Source organism: Pyxicephalus adspersus, chromosome 6 (assembly GCF_032062135.1).
Source record: "Pyxicephalus adspersus chromosome 6, UCB_Pads_2.0, whole genome shotgun sequence".
Taxonomy (NCBI): domain Eukaryota; kingdom Metazoa; phylum Chordata; class Amphibia; order Anura; family Pyxicephalidae; genus Pyxicephalus; species Pyxicephalus adspersus.
Window position 1 is genome coordinate 107,767,728 of NC_092863.1, and position 17,613 is coordinate 107,785,340.

Here is a 17,613-nt window from a genome sequence, read left to right on the forward strand (position 1 = left end):
GCTCCCAGAATGAACAAATGGCATCTGCAATATAATCAAGTGAATGATACTTCCTGAAATTTCCTTTTTTGTACCCTTTATACAAAGTTATCAAATCACCCCTAAAGTGACTAAAAGAGTGAAAGAGGAAGATGTGCTGTCCTATAGGGAACATCAGGGAATGTTAATTGTAATTTGTACCTCAGCCACTCCTTCTGTCATAAATTCCTTCTCTGTGCCTAGGCACTCCTGTACTCTCATAGCTGTATATCGGGTGACTTCCTGTGCCTAGGCACTCCTGTACTCTCATAGCTGTATATCGGGTGACCATAGCTGTATATCAGGTGACTTCCTGTGCCTAGGCACTCCTGTTCTGCCCCCTCATAGCTGTATATTGGGTGACTTCCTGTGCCTAGGCACTCCTGTCCTGTACCCTCATAGCTGTATATCAGGTTACTTCCTGTGCCTTGGCTCTCCTGTTCTATACCCTTGAAGGAAATTTTACACATGTCAAGGGAAGGACAAATGGGAATATTTTGCTGGCAATATTCAGACCTAAAATCAGAGACTACTCTATCACTGCACTACATTTATAATCCCTACACTATCAGGGACTAGGGAAAAGATTTATCTGAATCCCACAAAGGGGTCGATGCGCTTCCCACAATGTCCAGCAGGCGGCTCCCGTCCTTTCCCTGTACAGCGCTCAGGAATGCAAGCATGTGACGTCCTCCAGGTAATAGAGGCGTGGCTGCAATTCTATGGGAGTGTCAGGGGGAGGAGCAACATTCTAGTGCTGCACGCTGCTTGGGGGGGATCGATGGAGTTTACGGAGGGATCGGACGATTTGGCTCTGTTGTCCGATCTGACTGAGGAGAAACTGCTAGGAGCACTGCAAATCCGGGAGTCTGCCGGCCGGGTATATGTGAGTACCCACCACCTGGTGTACTTACCTGTGTCCCCTCTTACCTTATTGACAGCCCCGCACACTGTGTAGCTACCTGACTGCCCTCCACACCAAGTACTTACCTGTGTGTCTTCCCCTCCCTGTACCTACCTGGTGGCCCTATGAATTGTCTAATTACCTGTGTGACCTCTCCCCTTGTACCTGTCCCCTACTTACCTTTGTGTCTTCTACATCAAGTATCTACCTGACTGCCTTCCCTGATTTACCTACTTGACATTCCTCTACACTCTGTACCTACCTGCCCTTGCCCTTTTCATTCTGTACTTACCTGTGTGTCACTGTGCACCTGCCTGCGTGCCCCCGACGTTACCTGCCTGCTCTCATTACATTGTGTTTGGGGTATAAGGGGCGGGTCCATATTATCATGGATCATGTGATTGGTAACGTTCTCCTCTCTGGCAGACATTTATTGGAGACATCCTGATTGCTCTGAACCCTCTGAGAGATCTTCCCATCTATGGACCAGAGGTAAGTGCAGAGTTGGGTTTGTCAGATCATTTGATTGGTGTGGGGGGGGGGGGGGGGGTGACGTGTCCCTACAGATGTCTCTGCCATGTTTTCTGCTCTTCCCCAGATCTGTACATACAGCGTCTCCCTGGATTGTCCCACCCATCCCCCAGCCTTGTTTTGCTCACATTGGTTGCTGGGTCCATTGTTATGGTTTTCCTCAAAGTGGGGGATCGCTTGGGGGCTCTGCACTAATATTGGGGTGTTACTTCAACATTCCCAGATTATTATGATTGTCAGAACTGCTGATTGGGAGTGCTGTAAGGAGAGCGAGGAGAGTCATAGATGTAGGGACTGCCATAGGGAATGTCGGGAGTACCATAGGGGAGAGTACTATATACAATTTTATACTTCTCCTATTCCATGATGAACACTATGCTGATTAGAACATGAATGATTCATTACCTTTATCCTACGACCTACTGCAGAGTTCTTGTTCCTTCCTCAGTATTTGGTTCTGTTCAGCCAGAGTTGTGATTTACACTTCTACAGCTTTCTGTGTCACTTTGCAGCCTTCTAGCTTACTGGTCCTGCTCTCCACCAGTGTGGGTCAGCTTAAAGTGCTGATCATTGCCAATAGGTTTTCAGGTAATTGTAATAAATATTTACACATGTATTTCTTCACAATGCAACTTTTCCCTTCCAGGTGTCTGATGCATACAGCTCTCAGCCAATAAAGTCCCTTCCTCCGCACATATTCGCAGTGGCAGATCGGGCGTACCAGAATCTACAAGCAAATCAGACCATTGTAATAAGGTGATGTGAGCTCCTCTGAATTCTGTGTGGAATATTATTAGCAGAATTGGAGAAGGCAGCGTTGTTAAGGCGATTTCTTGCTGATCCCAGATCAGGTTTCCTCTCTATCATGGCCTTTGTTTTCAACGCCTTGGGAGCAGTGAAGAACACACAAGCAGCTCAAGCATGTAGTTATATCACTTCTCCAAAACGTTATTATCACATGGCAGTTTATAAAGTCAGACAACAAGGTGGAAGACACTTAGTAAATAGTCAATAATAAGAAACTTAATTAACAACTTTGCTGAGCAAGGTGTTTCAAGGTAAGGATGGAGCAAATATTGACCTACTGATAAGGAGGAAATAACTAGTTTTGACACAACTCAATTATCTGCAAAATATAGCAAAAAATACAAAAACAACTTAACTTCAAGACTCAGCAAAATTACATTCCTTACAAGCGTGTATAATCTCCACACTGTACATGAAGGAAAGAAGCGCCATGTATTCTTAGCAGAATTGGAGAAGGGAACGTGTATAATGTACACAATGTACGGGAAGGAAAGAGGCGCCATGTATTATTAGCAGCATTGGAGAAGGCAATAAGTATTATCTTCACTGGGTGGTATTTGTGTACAGTGGTGGGAGACAGGTGGTGCCATGTATGATCCGTAGTTTTTAGCCAAATGTTAGGCGCAGTGAATGATCCAAAGGTTGTAGAGAAACAACAGAGGCACCAAACGTGATCTGAAGACTGCGGAGTGAGGAATGATGTTTCCACTATGAACTGAAAATTGTAGAGGGGTGGGGGGTCAATGACTGGCACTTTTGCTTTTCAGCACTAGGCTTCTAGATTTTAATCTCAGCCAGAACACTGTATGCATGGATTTTGTATGTTCTCCCCATGTTTGTGTGGATTTACTGTAGGTCCTCTAAAGTATAGTTAATGACATGACTTTGTGCTGCATATTAGGTTAGTGCTATTTAAACATGTTGATAAAAACAGGGAGGGAGGGAGGAATAAGGTGCCATATATGACCTGGGGACTATAGAGGAAGGAATAAGGTGCCATGTATAATCTTTAGAATGTGGATGGAGAAAGGAGGTGGAATATCTGCCATCATCCATCAGAAGATCAGTCCCCAGTCAGAACCTAACACTAACCCTAATTTATGGATGTTATATGCTTTAAGACTACAAGATTTTATGTGGTCTGTGTGTTAAGAAGGAATGTGCGAGCCTAACATCAAAGATTCTTGGATAGAGGGCCTGTCAGACTCGGAAGATGGCGGCTTAGAGCTCCCTCTCTGATCTGTGCTGGCTATCGGGCGATCAACTGCATGATCCAACCGGCAGACATGGGTAAAGCTAAGAGATCCAAGGCTGTGAAGACTCCCTCCATCTCGAGGCAGCGGTCCAGATTGTCCCAAACCTCGATCTGGGAGTATATTGAGGATTCTCCTCCCGCGGCCATTTTAAAAGCAGCCAATGCTGGAGCCTGATCCTCCTCCCCCGACTTCCGGTTGGTGCGTGTAGATTAAAAATTGGGACTCTGCACAATGATCTCCAGTCGTAGGGAGAGTGGAGGTTCTTAAGAAAATACAATAGGCTAAGGGGGACATTTAGCACCTTGTTTGCAAATCTCGTGAATATGACACCAACCTGAGAGACTTATATCACTACCTAGAGGATAATAGGGGCCACAGACATAATATATGGGTCTGTGGACTACCTGAAGCCACTCAAGCTGAGGATCTCAGACCTGTTCTACTAGCTATATTTAATAACATTATAGTAAGGCCCTCTTCCCAAGCGATTAAGTTCCACCGAGCGCACCGTGCTTTGAGATCACCTACTAATAATTTGAGGCTTAGAGATGTCATCTGCTGTTTGTCGGATTATAAGCTCAAACAGGAGATAATGACAGAGGCTAGGAACATGCACAATCTGGAATTCCATGGGGCTACAATTCAATTGTTCCAGGACCTCTCTTGGCACACCCTACAGCAGAGGCGCCTGCTGCAACTCCTTCTCACGACCCTCCGAGACCACCATATCCCCTATCTATGGGGTTTTACCTTCTGTTTAACAGCTTGCAGGGATGGCAGATCTGCAACCATCTGCTTCCCGGAGGACCTCTTCTTTTTTTTTTGGAAATTGGGCATTGACTGTCCTCAACTCCTGGGTGGTGAGGCAGAGGCCCCTCTGCTTCCGAAGCCCCCCAGTTGGCAAACAATTGCTCCGAAGAAGAGATCAAGGCCTGGATCTAATCACTCCACCTCTCCACCGGACCAGATTTTTAGATGTTCTCACCCAGTCTGGAATATCTTGAACACTCTATTCCTTGGCATTGTTGGATAGCTACTCAATAGTTATAGGGAATGGGTCCTGTGAGGGAGCAATACTTACCTTGTTCAGTATTCACATTTAGCCTCCACACTTGACCTCGCTCCTCATGCAACTGTTATGAATGCTCTTATATTGATGCTGAACCAAATCTTCTTGCATATCGGAAATGCCCCATTTACATCTTGCCCATGTTTGCTGGTTAACTGTTATGTTTATGGCCCGTGTTGCCAGCACGGATGAGACTGCACATATTGTGTATTTCTTTTTCATGGTGCCCTTTGGGGGCTTTCAGGTTTGCTTACCCCCTGGAGGAGACCTTTCCACTCATCCCTTTGTTTAGTTCCCCTAGCTCTTTTTGGGAGTGCAGGGTACTGATGGGTGATGAGGCTTCCTCAGTCACTTGAAGGCGACCTAACCATTGTCATTCGGGTTTTTTTTTTGTTGTTTTCTTTTCCTTTCCTCCCTAGTGGTTTTTGAGATTGCACCACCTAGGAAATCCTACCCTTTTCACTTTGAAAATAAATTAGCCCTTTGAGGGCCTTTAGGTTCAGATGGCTGAGCCAACCTCAGCCTTATGACCCTTTAACGGTCTTAGCTTTCCTAATGTATGTACCCTCCATCTTTAATTTTGAAGACTAGAATACTGTCCCTTAATGTTAAGGGTTTAAATTCTAATATCAAAAGATAATTAGCCCTCAGGGAGTTTAAGTATCTGTCAGCAAATGTAATTTGCCTCCAGATCACACTCAATATCCTGGCAAACTCTTCCAACAAGAAAAGGGCAGGGACAGCAATTTTATTTAATAATATTTTTCAATTTACCCTTATCAAATCCCTTGTTGACCCCGACTGCAGATACCTTATATTGCATGGCACTCATTGTTACCTTCTGTAATCTGTATGCTCCCAACGCGGCTCAAACCACCTCCCTGTCTACAGTCTTGCCTAGTTTGGAAGAATTTGAACATACCTATCTTATAGTGGGAGGTGATTTTAATCTGTTTTTTTCACCCACATATGATCGCCTTCCCACACCAGCCTCAAACCCCCCCCTCAGTGATTACAAATTCCTACATGTCCAAATCATAAGACGCATTTGCTTGTATTACTCCTGTAGGATACATCACCCCTCTGCTAAACATTTCTCATTTTACTCCAACCCCCACCACAACTTCCCGATTAGACTACCTCTTTATTAATCTTCCATTGTTAGGCAATAGTGTTTCCTCTGAGATTCACCCCATAACCTGGTCGGATCATGCCCCAGTCACCCTCGATGTTTGTCCCAATCCGCGACCAGACTCGGAGACTCAATGACTTCCTTCTTAAATAGGAAGACACCAAATTGAACATCTCACAAGCCCTACATAATTATTTTGAGGAAAATAAAGGGTCAGTGGCGCACACGTCAACTCTGTGGGAAGCCTACAAATCAGTTATTTGTGGTCATTGTATTGCATTGAGCTTAAGCGAGACTCCAACCTTCAACGCTCCCTTATGTTACAAACCTTGAAGGCCACTGAACGTGAGCTTCTCAATTCACCTTCCATCAGCCTCCTCCACAAGGTGTTGTCCCTCCGCTCTAAGCTGCCGGCCTTGGACTTGCGAAAAGTGAGCTGGATAATGATACACACCCGTCAACTATAATATTATAAGGGTAACAAAGCAGACATGCTGCTGGCTTGTAAACTGCAGAACTCGGGTCACATAGCGTCCCCTGCTGCTGATAAAGATGAGTCGGGTACCCCAACATATGACCCAGCACACATAGCCTCTCGGTTTGAGACTATAGTCGACTTTACAAAACAGTATATCAAACGCAGTCCTCACGAGGTGTCCCCATTCAGGCTAAAATCGATGCATACCTAGCAGATATTCAGTTGCCTACCATTTCAGCGGAAAGTCTGAAACACCTTAATCGTCCTATCACAGAGGAGGAAATCACCAAAGTTATCCAACAGCTTCCGTCCAATAAGGCCCCTGAGCCTGACGACCTACCATATTTACCATATTTATTCTTTAAAACTCATCTTACGGATCTCCTTCCCTATTTAATGGAGCTCTTTAATGATTTTATGACTGGTAAACCAATTCCCCTGTCCATGCTGAACTCCCAACCTACTGTGGTGCCCAAGCCGGGATCCAACGGAGTGTTCTAATTACAGGCCAATTACAGGACAATTGCAGTGCTAAAATCTGTAATGAAAATATTTACAAAGATTTTGCCAATCGCCTCTCTAACCTTTTACCCTTTTTAATTCACAAAGACCAGACTGGTTTCATCCCATTTTGCCACACTAGTGATAATACCAGGAAGGTGATTGACATCATTGAGTTTTTGAATAAACGCCAAGTGCCTTCTCTGATCCTTAGCTTGGATGCAGAGAAGGCTTTTGACAGGCTCTGTTGGCCTTTTATGTTTTCCACCCTCCGTCATATTGTCCTGGCTGAACCTTTCTACCAAGCAATTAGTTCTCTGTACTCGTTTCCTTGGGCCTCGGTTAAACTTCCCCATGCCTCCTCCCCATCCTTCCCATTAAAAATGGAATCCGGCAGGGTTGCCCCCTGTCCCTTCTATTATTTGCCCTTTCTATTTAGCCCTTGGCTGCCTATATCTGCTCCAATCCTGATTTACAGGGGGTACAAGTAGGGGGACGCTCTTTTTAAGATTTCGCTATATGCTGATGACCTCCTCCTCATCGTGACAAATCCTCTTGTCACACTCCCCAATTTATGGAGAGAACTCTGAACATTTGGAGAAGTTTCTGGGTATAAGGTTAACTCCTAGAAAACGAAGGCCCTCCCCTTATTTGTACCACCCTTACTACTAAATTCCCTTCAGGAGAGATACCCCTTTAGTTGGTGGGAGAATTCCGTATGGTACTTAGGAGTACAGATAACTTCGTCATATGCCCTGTTATATTGGGAGAATTTCCCTCAAGTGATTAGAGAACCTAAAACCTGGAAAGCTCACCCGCTTACTCTGGACGCATAGGGTCTGTAAAAATTATGCTTCTCTGCTTATTTAAAACCCTCCCAGTTACACGCACTTTAAAAAAGCTCCAAATAGATTTTCTAAATTTCATCTAGGCCTACAAAAGGCACAGACAGGCCCAGCGATTGGTCTGTGCCCCTAGAGAAGCTGGAGGACTGGGGGCCCCAGATTTATGTAAATATTATCTGGCAGCACACTTGCGGTGTATGCCCTCCTGGTCATCTATCTCTACACGCTTATAGTCTCTGGAGGGAAATAGAGGAACTGGATTACCCCGACCCACACTAATGTTATGTTGCGGAGCTTCTTCCTTCCCTTATCGCCCTATGACCTGCTGGCACATATGAGCTTTACTGGACAGATCTGGAGATGTCACGTTAAATTTATTCTTCCTTCTACAGCATCGGTGATGACTTTGATCATTCTGACACCCTAGATCCCGGACAGCCTTTCTCAGGGTGATTTCGGGACCCTGGATAGGGAGAGCATTGTTTAACCTCCGGAACACATTAAATCCGGTGCATCACAGATTAATTATCTTTTTCAGAACTCAGAGAAAAGTATGAGTTGCCTTATACTTCATTTTATGCATATCTTCAAATAAGCCATTATGTGAATTCACTGTGCTCCTCCTCCAGGTTCCTTGGCCCTATTCGGTTTGAGAGACTGTGTAGTGCTGGCCCACTCCCCAGGGGCCTGATCTATAAATTGGTATATGATGTCAATCATCGACCTATAAATATTTGTATATGTTTACATGGGAGAAGATATCGGGGAGAGAACTGGATCTTGAGACTTGGGAGGAGATTTGGGATGCAGCTCGCAAAAGTTGTATATGCACAATCTATAAAAAGAATCTGTACAAAATTATATTTGCTGGTACCATAGTCCAGTGGTCATCCACCGGCTCTTTCCAGGGACTAATCCCACCTTCAGAATGTCTCCCACCAACATTTACAGTATAACAAGACATGATCACACATCTGCTTGGTCTTCCGATATCTGGGGTGCCTGAGATAAAAAATAAATTTGCTTGCACATATTTTGGTTGCAGCCCGCACACTTATTTCCTCTAGGTGGAAATCTACCTCCCCTCCCTCCATTCAAGATGTCTGTCCTATGGAATACCTTACGGCCTTACTTAGGAACCCGATACAGAAGTTTGAACTTACACGAGAAGCTTGGGATGTATATTATTCACGTATGTTGACTTGAGATATTGAACCTCTACTGTGGATCTCCTTTTCCACCTTTCCTTTTGTACCCCCTTCCCCTTTTTGTTTATACATGACACATTTCACAGTCTGGATAGGTCTGCTTTTGTACTAATTATGTGGAAAATTATTGAGATGCTTCTATTGATGTCTTGATATAATTTGATATATATTTTTTTAATTTGATATTGTCTTTTTTTTCTATTGTTTTCATTTAAAAATGAAGAAAAAAATTACAATTTCAAAAAAGATTCCTAGATATCAGCTGCAATATGCACTGACCGGAAGAACCTCAGCACTTAGAGATTTACTCTTGTAATTAAAAGGTAATCCCATCCCTGTCACACTGGTCAGTTTTCTCTTTTTATAAATGCTCAACATGAATATTTAAAGGTAAATGTTGACAGATTGGCTAACAAGTGACATTTAAAAAGTGATGGCATTGAAGTGTGAACTATGGATTTGCTTTTTGTGTGATGTGAATGGCATTGGAGTGATGATGGTGGTTGTTGGGCAAGGCTGGGGGGGAGGAAAAGTGAGATAACTATATCTTTGGTGGGATGTGGTGCTAGTTTAGTCCTAGGGTAGATTGGATAGCACGCAGCCTTAGGTATGTATGGGACTGGGCGTTTTGGAAGATATAATGATGAAGTTTAATGAAAAAGACTTTCTGAGAATGAGGAGCTCATTGGATTAAAAGGAAACCATGGACTGATTTTCTATAGAGGTATATAATGGAGAAACATATGTAGAAAAGAATAATATACCTGGTCTAGAATGAGAGTCATGATGAGTTATGGTCAGTTTAGAATGAAGACCATCCATATGTAATCCAGAAAACATAGAGAGCAGATGATGATGATTCCAGGTTTAGTACAGCTACACTAGAACAATAATAACCCAGATATTACAATCTATATATGTTACCTGTGATCTTTTTATGTACAATGCAATGGATTGTGTGTGATTGTGATGTCTCAGGGGGATTTCCATCTTGTTACTTTTTTTTTTTCCTGTCTCCCTGTTGTTTTGCAGGTGAATCCATTGTTGGAGGCATTTGGAAATGCTCAGACGGTAATGAACCAGAACAGCAGTCGTTTTGGAAAATACATCCAGTTGCGGTTCAGCCAGGGAACTGGTAGGAAGCATCTCTGCCATCTAGAGAACCTCTGCCCCATGCAGGGAGCCGGATATAGAGTTGGGGGGAACTCTGATGCCTTATAGTCTACCTGTCATTAGGGATTACAGCTTACAGCTTGATGGCTGGAGGAAGGATGAATGTGTCGATGGCTGGTGGAAGGATGAATGTGTGGATGGCTGGTGGAAGGATGAATGTGTGGATGGCTGGAGGAAGGATGAATGTGTCGGTGGCTGGCAGAGGGATGAATGTGTCGGTGGCTGGCGGAGGGATGAATGTGTTGATGGCTGGAGGAAGGAGACTAGCATTACACAGAACCGCCTAGGATAATAAGAGACCAGCATTCTCATATCAAACAAATGAAATGCATCATGTAACTATAAAATCAGTCATCATTTCCATCTACCTGTGAGCACCCATCAGCTAAATAAGTAGAAGAGAATACAGTGATAAAAGGCCAGTACCCTAAGTAATATAAATATAAGTAATGAAGTAACTGTGCCGAGCCTTTATATTGTGATTAGGCAAGAAAAGATAATAAAATTAGCGGCTCTTTATGGCAAACTTAATCAAAACTAGATAAAAATGAGTTAATTATTTATAATTATTAATTATAAGTCGTATAAATTAATCCTACAAACATAACAATAAGAGAGAACCTTTTGTGATTACTATACATAATACAAAATCTCTTAGCAATGTATAGTATTGATGTGTTTTAAGAAAGGATGTTCATCCAACACTAGAGTCAGAATAATTAGTACTGTTATTACGGTCTCACCCGACGCGTTTTTTCCTAATGGGCTTCCTCAGAGGACAACGAGACTACAGTTCAAGAGACCATGATAAGTACACAAACTATAAACCATCAATGGAAAAACATAATGTTAGATTTCTATTCACAAGCGGTAACTCACTTAATATTTTGACCCGGTGGAAAGTACTAACGATAGGATGAAGCATCAGAAGCTGGACTCACATCATAAGCCAGTGTTTTAGATAGCAGGTAAGTAGGTTGGATAAGCTCTATAATGGGTAGAATCCATTATAATTGCAGCTGGCGGGCGATTCATATTAAGCTGCTGTTCTATAGACGCGAGTATACAGAACGTCTCTAGACCAGCGGCCTCTCTGCCTATGCGTGGCCCCGCATTTTATAGACGCAAGTGGTGCCTGAAATTGTAGTAGCGGCGTTACTCGTGTCTATTGAACAGCAGCCTTCTGAAACAAAGCAATTCCTTCCTAAGCAGCGTGATTTATTGTTCTAAGTCCGGTGTAGGTTGTCTTTTATGTCTTTTATGGGAAAGCTCAAGAGCATGCAAGTCAGAGAGCAGTTGGTTTAACCTTGCTTCCCTTTCTTTCTTGCACCTGTGTCCTTGTTGGATAAACAATCCTCTAATATAGCACATGTGAGCCTCCCAAAGGCATGCAGGTCTGTTCACTGATGGGCCATTAAGTTCAAAAAATGTTCTTAGTTCATGCTAAAATTTACTACTTAATTCTGAGGATTCCAACAGAGAATTATTCAGTCACCAAGAGCAAGATTCAGGCATATCATGTCCCACTTGGACTGTGATGGTCACAGGTGCGTAATCGGAAACAGAAATCACATCAATAACCCTGTTGATGGTAGGTGATGCTCTTTGGTGGGGAATAGGAGGATATCTCTGTGTTGGTGGTCAGCAAAGTAGGCAATACCCCGGTGTTTGATGTCAGTGAGAGGAGAATGTCCTGATTTCTGTGGTGAAAGCCTTTGTATCTGTGATGAGTGGGGGGAGGAATGCTCCGGGTCTGAGAGATTAGAGGTGTTGGTGCTAAGTGGAGGAGATTCTGTTGGTGGTTAATCGGTGGGATGATCTCTTGGGGTCAATGGTAAATGAGGGGAAGAACACCGCTCTGCTGGAGGTTAATAGAGAAGAATACCCTGGGATTTTCCTCCCTGAGCAGCTACTCCATTTCCTGAACAATTTGCTATAAATGTGCCCGATGAATAAACTCTGCTCTTCTGAACACCTGCAACTATTCATTCAAAATGGATAATAAAGTGGGTAGTACCCACTTGTAATGTATCTTTTATTCAAACAATAATCATACTATCTATCAAATAATCCCTGCCTCATTTTATTAATGCTTAGATCTGGTAATCCAAAACTTTCATCTTTTATTTATTCATCTTTTAATCAGAAAATCCCTTTCTCCTTTTTTATCCTTGCATCAGACATTCATTTACCCCCATCATTCATCCTTGGATTGGACAATCACCTATCATTCATGCACCACACAGACAACACATTTACCTTATTTTAGCTCAAACAAAGCTGCCCAGCATCATTTCTCCTTTAATAAGATAATTTCCCTGATCATTAATAGTTAGGCTGGACATATCACCATAAGTTTAGATTGACAATTACATTTACGCTCTCTTTAAAAAATTAAATGTCAAAGTTTCAAGAAGGATCAATTTTTGATGTCGTGTTGGTCTAGCATTAGTCGTGTTCCAAAAATACGCTAAACTTATTTTCTTTGCTGTGAGGAACACATCATAGGGGTAGAGGTCCTCTTTACTGGCTATTTCTATTATAGTAACTAAGACTAAGTAACTTAGAATATTGCAGATTTCTGACCGCCGTTAGTTGTGGTTAATTCATATCTTGGTTGCAGTAAAGGGAGCGAAAATTAATGAATATCTTCTGGAGAAATCACGGGTGTCTCACCAGGACTCTGGCGAGCGCAACTTCCATGTCTTCTACTACATGTTGTTTGGCTGTCCAGCGGAGGAGCGTGAAGTGTACGGCCTTCTGCAACCCTCCATGTACAGGTAGGGGATTAGATGGGTGTCCCTTGTCTGGCCTTTGATAGGAATGAATAAGCAGTATAGAATATAGTGTGTATGTGTGGATATATATATATTAAGTAATAGATCTGTGAAAGATGCATCCAGGGGAATGCTGCTATCCAGTTTTTGGAAGACTTTGATGGATTTATTTGAAGTTTGCTCCCATATTCTGCTCATTTAAAGGAGCTCTCAAAACCCATTTTTTCAAATTTGCTTACCCGTCTTTTTCTATCTTTTGAAACCGTCACTACTTCCCATCACTGCCCATCTCCCCTTTTATTGTGTGATATTTCCCCCACCTCCTAGATTGTAAGCTCTTTGGGGCAGGGCCCTCTCCTCCTGTATCACTGTATTTGTATGTCATTTGCAACCCCTATTTAATTGTACAGCGCTGCGTAATATGTTGGCGCTATATAAATCTGGTTTATTATTAATAATAATATTAATATAATAATAATAATAATATAATTGTGATTTTTTTTTTTTGTTTAAAGCTTAGAAGAATTTTAGTTCTGAAAATCTTACACAGATCAGCTATAAGCCCTCTCACCTTAGCCATGCTTTAGCCTAATTTTATGATGTCAAGCATAAAAAAACAAATTCTCTCTTCAGGTTACAACGGCTTTTATAGTTGGGCATTAGACAAAGTGTATCCCAAGGAATAAATGGTCACATGCTGTGCCTCTGCATGGCATGCCTTGGGGTTTGAACACTTTCATCTGTATACTTAGCTTTGTGATTCTCCATTATACTTTCTGGTGGAATCACTTCTCCTCCTGGTCCTTCGTTTGTGGCAGTTGGTTTAATTTGTTAGGGGTTCCTCTATTTGGTCAGTCATGGATGTTGCTTTTCTGCAACCCATACTGAATAAATAAAATCAATTTCAATGGAAAATTCTGCCGTTACGAAGGTGAAACATCTGTGCAGTATTAATGGAATTGTTTGAAGTGTTTGGGTGACAACAGATCTCTTGACAAAACTTCATCCTTAGCATCCTGATCGACCTTTACGTTCTGTGATTAATCTCTTTATTGCCCTTTGATCTGATGACGCACAGGACGTTCTGTGAAAGCGTCATCACTATGAGATAAATGTGATTGATCTATACTATGTCACCTCAACTACGTTTTAATGATATACATGATTTTGTATATATAACTCTTTTGTTTGTGGATATTTGCTTCAAATTTTCATTTTAATAGCCTACTTTAATAAATATATAAAACCACGTTTGTGGTGCCATTTATCTACATACACTAGGAGTAATTGTTAGTGCTGGTTTATGTGTCATGCCAGCTAGGTTTGGGGAGTCACTGCAGGATGATGTCCAAATTGAGAGCCATATTTGCTTCATTCACATGATCTGGTCCCTGAAGACTTATTTCTGGCTTTAGAGCTATTTATTGCACTTAAATAAGTGTGGTGCCAGAGGTGTATTGGCTGCTACTGTGCCAACATTACCTTGCAATTCGGGAGGAGATGTCATAGAGCTCCGGCCTGAACACAGAATTTGACATGACATTGGGGCAAAGTAGGAATTGAGAAATTGAGTTTGATTAGAGCCCTATCTCTGTATTTTGTACAAGTCTGAATCCAAGCTTATAATGAACATTCTGGAGCTGTGTGAGATTTACTTGGGTCTTCTGTGCTGGAACCACCATCTGATCTTGACCTGATATAACCTAAATGTACCATAATGGGGGCACTGCCATAATTTCTGGCAAGATTAGAGTTTGAGTCTTCCTATCCTGTATGTATCTGGAAATGGGGTGATGATCATGGGTTGGACTAAAAGTGTGTTGTTCTTTTCCCCATGGTGTCGGGCATGTTTGTTCAACCTTCAGCTGAGATTCTTGTTTTTGTAGATACATCGGTGAGGGCCTGGAGAAATCGTATTCTGGGCACTGGGCAGACCGCTACCAAACACTGTGTAATGCCATGCGTATGGTTGGCTTTCAGGCTCAGGTTGGTATCTGTTTATCCTGGAGATTTCCCCAATTAATTGATGTACCCCAGGGCCATAGTACATTCATAAAAACCTTCCTAACTCAATAAAAATACCAGTATGTTTGATTGCTCAGTCATATTGCTGATTGTCATTCTGTGTCCCTCCCACAGGAGGAGCTAGACCTGAAAACTATCCTGTCTGGGGTCCTGTCCTTGGGGAACATCATGTTTGTTACACAGGAGGCTGGTGGGGTCAGTGTGGATGGTGAGGCCTGTGGATGGCTGAAAGCTGCTGCTGTAAGAGATTTATTAATGGGATACAATATGCTAAGGGTTGTATAAGGTGCCATAGATAAGGGGGTACTATGTGGTTGGGGGGGTGAGTTTGATAAGGTGGGATGATGGGGTAATATGAGTGGGCTGGTGCGGAAGGGGGCATAATATTTGGTTGTGCTGTGGGGAAGGAGCTTAGGGTGAGATTGGAGGGGTATACAGGAAATTTAATCTTGGGGTCCAGGGTACTAATATGTTTATTTGGGGTGCACAGAAGGTTTGAGTACTAGAAGTAGATGCTATCCGGATGCGGTGAAATATGCAAGAGGTTTGGGGTTACAGAGATTTGAAATGTAGAGTGTTTGTGATATGTGGGGGTTACAGAAGAGATTTCATTAATAGGTGAGGGGTACAGAGATCTAATATGTGGGGGTGCAGTAGAGATTTAAAATGTGGGGGTGTATATGAGATTTGGAGTAATTAGGGAAGAATTATTATGGGATGGGGGGGTTACAGAGGGCGGTGTAATATGGAAAGAGATAATAGGGAGCAAATAATGTGTATGGGACAGAAGGCTTGTGATATTAGGGTTGGGTGGGTACAGGGGACATATGTGGGAATAAAAGGTACAGAGAGGTTGTAATATATAAAGGGGAACGTTACCAGAGATGTGTCAGGGTCAGAGGAGGTGTAATATATATGGAGCCTGGGGGTTACAGGGGGAAAACAGGAGACTTGGGATGGGGTATGTGGCATATGAGGTACAAAGGAGTTTTCATATGTAGGGTGGGGAAGGGGGGTACAGAGGAATTTTTATATGTTGAGGTGAGGGGTGTAAGGGAGATTTTATATGAAGGGTTTACAAATCAGATTGGGTATGTAGGGTATAGAGATGATTTGATATTTGTTAATGGGGTGCAGAGTAGATTTGGTGGGGTACAATGAGGACATCTGAATCCTCAGACAATGCTGAAAATGCTTTCACTTGCTCTTTGGGTCTTTCAGGGACAGTTTGGGGTCCAGGAAGAGGATCTTCATAACTGTTTGGTCTGCACCCTTTCTGTGACACGGGGGGAAACCATCCGACGGTTACACACTCAGCAGCAGGCGGAGGGTGAGTAGTGGCAGCCAAGCTCCTATTAAAGTGACCGGAATATTCCTCAGGCTCATAATATCACATAATGAAGCCACATGATCAGATTGGCCTATCACATTGGGTACTCCTGTAGATTAGGTTGGGGGGGCTTCCACACTTGCTGATCATTTCTTTGTATGTTCAAGTTTAGGTACTCCAGTTGATTATGGTAGTACAGGGCTGTACACAGGCACCTTGGCATGGTGTATGTCTCCCATATGTCTGTAAGCATAGTTCTCCCCTGGCCCTTTTTGGGGGGCGGGCTGCCCAGCTGCTGTCACTCTTCCGCCCGGCACTTTTTAGCAGCTGTGAACAGACAATGGAGAGGCTGCTCGCTCTGTTTTCTGCTGATAGAGGGCTGATTGCTGCTAAAAGCTGGACGCAGGGAGAAGAGCACAGGTATGATGAGATCAGGACACAGGCTGTCCCTCCCCCATTCTATAGCTGTGCTGAGTCTTCTATTGAGAAAAGAAAAAAAAACAAAACATTGCGTAACAATGTCTCCGCCCAGTGTGCGTGTGATGTCATCGGAGCAGTCTGTGTGTAAATGCTGCATGTCACATTCTGCATTACATCTCTCTGTATATAAGCATCCATATCTCCTAAACCGTATGTCATAATAAATTGAAATTTTCAGGGTGCACTGGGGCCACCTACATAGAAAAGGAGCATTGGGATGGGGCCCCTAAATAATACCTACCTGTCAAAAATCTATAATTGTCATGTTATGTTACCTTGTCTGCTTCTCTTCTTTGTATCCCAATTTCCCTAGAATGGTGGGGTGTACAAAACTTAAAATGTAGCCCCCCCCCAATCAAAATGTCATTACTATGGCAAACGCACTGCGCTGTTACGCATTACTGCCCACTTCTAATAGTGGAAGCCCAATTTAGGTAGGTAAAAATTTTAGGGGCCCCACCCTATTTCTTATGAAACAGCAACCCAAATTTTCACTTTCCAGAAGTTTTTAAACTCATGATCCCCATATTTTGAAAATCTTGAAATTAAAAAAAAAAAAAAAAATAGTAGGGACCTTCGAGACATAAAATTGTGTCCTCTTGTCTAAGAGAGTTTCTTCTTTTCTTTGACAGTGATGGAATGTAAATTATTATAAAAGTGTCATGTGACTTCTTATATTTGCTCAGCGGTTCATGCTTGACAAAACATCGGTTGTCTTTCTAATCCATTTACAAACTTGTAGTCAGATGTAACCTCCAATCAATTATGGCTTTTCTCTCCTGATACAGATGCCAGAGACTCCATTGCCCGGGTTGTGTATTCTCGTATGTTCGGCTGGATTGTCACAAAGGTTAATGAGCTCCTGGCAGGTGATGTGCATTGCGGGGCCACTGTGCAGGAAATAGGTGCGTCTGTAGAAGAGGTCACACTGCTCCTATCACTATAGAACTTTCTACCCTAATCTCACAACCCATATATACGAAGAATAATCTTTCTATAGCACTCCCTTAGACCTTCCACCATTTTTGTTGTCAACTCTGGACATTTACATCTGTACAACAGGACACAGAACTCTATAG

General features: G+C 42.7%; 2 protein-coding genes across 2 annotated transcripts in view; both read left to right on the forward strand.

The window, feature by feature from the left end:
- The first annotated feature begins 767 nt into the window (after nt 1-767).
- On the forward strand, nt 768-2,213 carry LOC140332810 (unconventional myosin-Ia-like). The gene is made up of 3 exons (XM_072414002.1): nt 768-904; nt 1,349-1,414; nt 2,100-2,213. The coding sequence occupies exons 1-3, from the start codon at nt 800-802 to the stop codon at nt 2,211-2,213; spliced, it is 285 nt and encodes a 94-aa protein (XP_072270103.1). The 5' UTR covers nt 768-799.
- A 7,566-nt stretch (nt 2,214-9,779) lies between these two features.
- LOC140332360 (myosin-IIIa-like) overlaps nt 9,780-17,613 on the forward strand; it is a 35,973-nt gene continuing 28,139 nt past the window's right edge. The window contains exons 1-6 of the mRNA XM_072413632.1: nt 9,780-9,884; nt 12,546-12,702; nt 14,586-14,685; nt 14,839-14,964; nt 15,946-16,054; nt 17,323-17,439. Coding sequence (XP_072269733.1) covers nt 9,824-9,884; nt 12,546-12,702; nt 14,586-14,685; nt 14,839-14,964; nt 15,946-16,054; nt 17,323-17,439 — 670 coding nt within the window. The 5' untranslated portion in view covers nt 9,780-9,823. The remainder of the gene's footprint in view (nt 9,885-12,545; nt 12,703-14,585; nt 14,686-14,838; nt 14,965-15,945; nt 16,055-17,322; nt 17,440-17,613) is intronic.